At 39.6% G+C, this 3,731-nt stretch overlaps 1 protein-coding gene across 1 annotated transcript; it reads right to left on the bottom strand.

The window, feature by feature from the left end:
• Positions 1 to 1,879: 1,879 nt before the first annotated feature.
• On the bottom strand, positions 1,880 to 2,744 carry LOC125825063 (uncharacterized). Its single transcript, XM_049504411.1, has 3 exons — positions 2,549 to 2,744; positions 2,163 to 2,428; positions 1,880 to 1,885 (listed from the first exon to the last, which is right to left on the bottom strand). Exons 1-3 carry the CDS (start codon positions 2,742 to 2,744, stop codon positions 1,880 to 1,882), a joined length of 468 nt encoding a protein of 155 aa, XP_049360368.1.
• Positions 2,745 to 3,731: the final 987 nt, after the last annotated feature.

The following is a 3,731-nucleotide window of genomic DNA, read 5'->3' as shown; positions in this document are numbered from 1 at the left end:
AGGGTGACTTACCAGTTGTTCGGCGAGCCCGACTTACTTCGCCGAGTAGTCCTTCGTGGCTTATTTTCGGCAACTATAAATTACATTTTGAACATTAATTTAGCATCAAATTTTTAATCCATTCTAGTCAAGAACAGTTTTCTCTGAAGTTTCTAAGTAGACTTGAAGGTTTTGAGACTCAATTTGGAGATTTTGCAAGTGGGTTTTGAATTTTCTTCGAATTGGAGCATTGTAAAGCTTGAATTCCTCTTACCCAATTGATGGCTTATCAATTTGGTAACGGTATTTATCTTTTTATGATGTTCGGCTAAAACCTCAATTCTTGGGGTGTGATCATGTGATTATGAGTTGAATTAGTTTATGGATATTGTTAATTACTAGTTTAAATGCTATTTTGAAGTGAGTTTAATCATTAATTGAGGATTAATTTATGAATTGTAGTTGCAAATGTTGTTCTATCTTTGTGTTCTTGGCTTGCTTGAGAGAGAGGTTTTAGAACTAAGATTATTGATTGATGATTTGTGGGTATTGGGTTGAGCTGGGTTTAGCTCGAGAGAGTGAATCCTAAACCCAATCCTACCCATCTAGCTTGAAAGAGTAGATGAATTAAGGTGCGGGCTGTTCTTCATAGTCATGCTTGTTGATGTTCGAAAGAAATCACATGATTCGGGGTTGTTGCTCGAGAGAAAGTTATCTCCCTTATGTTCTAGCCTACTCACTGATATTTAGCTATTTACTAGTAGTTTCAATTGCCCATATATCGAATTTGCCTATAATCGATCAATTCCCGAGAATCCTTCTCCCTATTGGTATTTCAAATTGTTTGTGACTGCTTGTAGTTGATAATTGCAAACTAAAACCCCCATCTGACATTTGTGTCACCCCTTTAATTTGATACGTTTTTTTCGATAGTGTTTATTCCTATAGCTGATTAGACTGCATTGATACTTCTTAATTGAATTTAAAACACATACCGCTCCCTGTGGGATTTGACCCTAACTCATTTAGTTGGGCTTTATACTGATTTACGATCGTTGACACTTAGAATTGGAAGAAGTGTGCTTGAATCATTAAATCACAACCTCACCACACAAGGCATTCGACATAATTATCAACTAAGACTTTACACTTTCTAGCTAGCATGCAATGATCATACAAAAGATTGACTCGACAACCGGCTAGTCATAACAAGATTCTAGGAGTTCACATATGACCTATGTGACTCAATTTGCCTCATCGTAGCCGCACACTCATGTCGTTCAATTAAGAGCATTATTAAAGTCATCGGTATTGATCACAACAGACACTCAAAATTGCAAAAGAATAGTCATATTCAAACACGTCAAGAGGTGGTCTTTAGAACAAGTTCATCCCCCACCAAAAACATTCTATAGTGTCCTCAATGTAGAAAGACAAGAACATAAAATAAATATAGAAGTAGAAAGACAATAGCACTGAATGAAAATAATAGGGTCAGGAGGATTCTTCACTATGTGTCCAGTCGACGAAGGGTTGTGGAGAGCGCCGAACTATTCGGCACACCGCCTAACTGTATGCAGCTCGCCAAAATATCCAGAGCACTGGCTCTCCAGTTGGAACCAAAAGGCGTTAGAAATCGGGCTCACCGAATAGCATCGGCGCATCGCCAAGTATGCTAAAACCGTTGCCAAACATTCCAGACCACCGGTCCTTCAGGAGTGGTCAAAGGATGATGAAGTTTGGGATCGCCGAACCTCTTCGGAGCATTGTCGAGTGTCCTGGCTGCTTCGCCAAATATTCCAGAATTGCAGCCCTCCCCTTATGTGAAGAGGGCGAGCCAAATCGCGACTGCCATTCCACTTGGCGGCTCACCGAAATGGCCATACCTTCTCAAAATCACCTATACCTGCACATTTAACACATATTATTCAAAAACAACTAAAGCTTGGGTTGCCTCCTAAGAAGCACCTTATTTAACGTCGTGCCACGACGTGGAAATGCTTTCAAGCATCTTCCAAATACACCACTTCGATTGTCGAAATCTCATGAAATTCTCAAAAATAGAGTTTCAGACGCTGCCCATTCACCTTGAAAGTCGGACCCTCTTTACTTAATTTCAATTGCCCCATTTGTGAACACTCGGGTTACCTTGTATGGACCAGACCACTTTGACTTAAGCTTACCGGTAAAAGTCTCAACCGAGAATTGTAGAGAAACACAAAATCACCTACTTGGAATTCACGCTGAAGGATTTTGGTGTCATGACACCTCTTCATCTTCTCCTTATACAGGGATGAACTTTCATATGCTCTCAACCGAAATTCCTCCAACTCATGAAATTGATTCACTCTCCCTTTCGCAGCCTTCTCCCAGTTCATATTTAGTGTCTTCAAATCCCATTGAACCTTATGCTCAAGCTCAATTAGAAGGTGACATGACTTTCCAAACACTAAATGGTATGGTGACAGACCAATCGGTGTTTTGAACACAGTACGATATGCGCATATCGAATCATCCTATTTTTTAGACTAATCTGTCCTATTTGCATTCACCATTTTGGCCAAAATACCTTTAATTTCTCGATTTGAAACCTCCACTTGGCCGCTTGTTTGTGGGTGGTATGGTGTGGCAACTTTGTGCTTGACCCCATATTTTCTCAATAATGAGGGAAATACCCGGTTGCAAAAACCAGATCCTCCATCACTGGTGATAGCACGCGGGATGCCAAATCGTGCAAAAATATATCGCTTTAAGAATTGCACCATACTCTTTCTCTTATTGTTGGGTAATGCTATAGCTTCCACCCATTTGGAAACGTAATCAACCGCCACCAAAATATACTTTTTTCCAAAAGAACTCACAAACGAACCCATGAAATATATACCCCAAACATCAAACAACTCCACTTCTAAGATAGGGTTGAGAGGTAATTCATTCTTTCTTGATACCCCTCCTTGATTTTGGCAAGGAATGTAATGTTTCACAAAGTCAAGTGTGTCTCGGTATAGAGATAGCCAATAGTAGCCACATTGAAGCACTTTTGTTGTTGTTCACATTCCACTGTGATGCCCACCAACAGGTGAGGTGTTACACGCATTAAGAATTTCATTGACTTCTTCTTTTGGTACACATCGACGAATGATATATGGTTCGTGCAAATTCTCTAAATATATATGGTTCATCCCAGAAGTACTTCTTTACATCAAACAAGAACCAATTCCACTGGTAGGAGTTCAAATCATTAGGCATAATTCCACACACCACATGGTTAGAAATATTAGCATACCAAGGGGTGTTGCTTTGGGTCAGCTTGATCACTGTTTCGTCTTGGAATTCAGCCACAATGTCCCTTTCTTTAGAGTTGGTCATATTGGTTTCTAACTGCGACAAATGATCTGTCACTTGATTCTCACACCCCTTTCGATCCTTTACTTCAAAATCAAACTTTTGCAACAACAAGAACCACCTAATCAACATTGTCTTAGCATCTTTCTTTTCCATTAAGTACCGTAACACTGCATGATCAGTATGAACTTTCACTTTTGTGCCCAACAAATATCCCCTGAACTTTACAAATGCATATACTATAGCAAGTAGTTCTTGTTCAGTGACGGTGTAGTTATGTTGTGCTCTATTTAGCGACTTACTAGCGTAATAAATTGAATGAAATATTTTGTTACGCTTCTGCCCTAACACGGATCCTATAGAGATACCACTTGCATCACACATCACCTCAAATGGTTCAGACCAAT

Source organism: Solanum verrucosum, unplaced genomic scaffold (assembly GCF_900185275.1).
Source record: "Solanum verrucosum unplaced genomic scaffold, falcon-dt-bn FXZP01000069.1, whole genome shotgun sequence".
Taxonomy (NCBI): Eukaryota; Viridiplantae; Streptophyta; class Magnoliopsida; order Solanales; family Solanaceae; genus Solanum; species Solanum verrucosum.
Note: the sequence above shows the minus strand (reverse complement) of the source record. Positions and strands in the feature narration are given on the sequence as shown.

Coding starts and splice junctions, on each gene's coding strand:
- LOC125825063 (XM_049504411.1), bottom strand. CDS start 2,744: ATGGTGCAATTCTTAAAGCGATATATTTTTGCACGATTTGGCATCCCG. Junction 2,429..2,548: donor TTCAAATCGAGAAATTAAAG/GTATTTTGGCCA, acceptor CATACCATTTAG/TGTTTGGAAAGTCATGTCAC.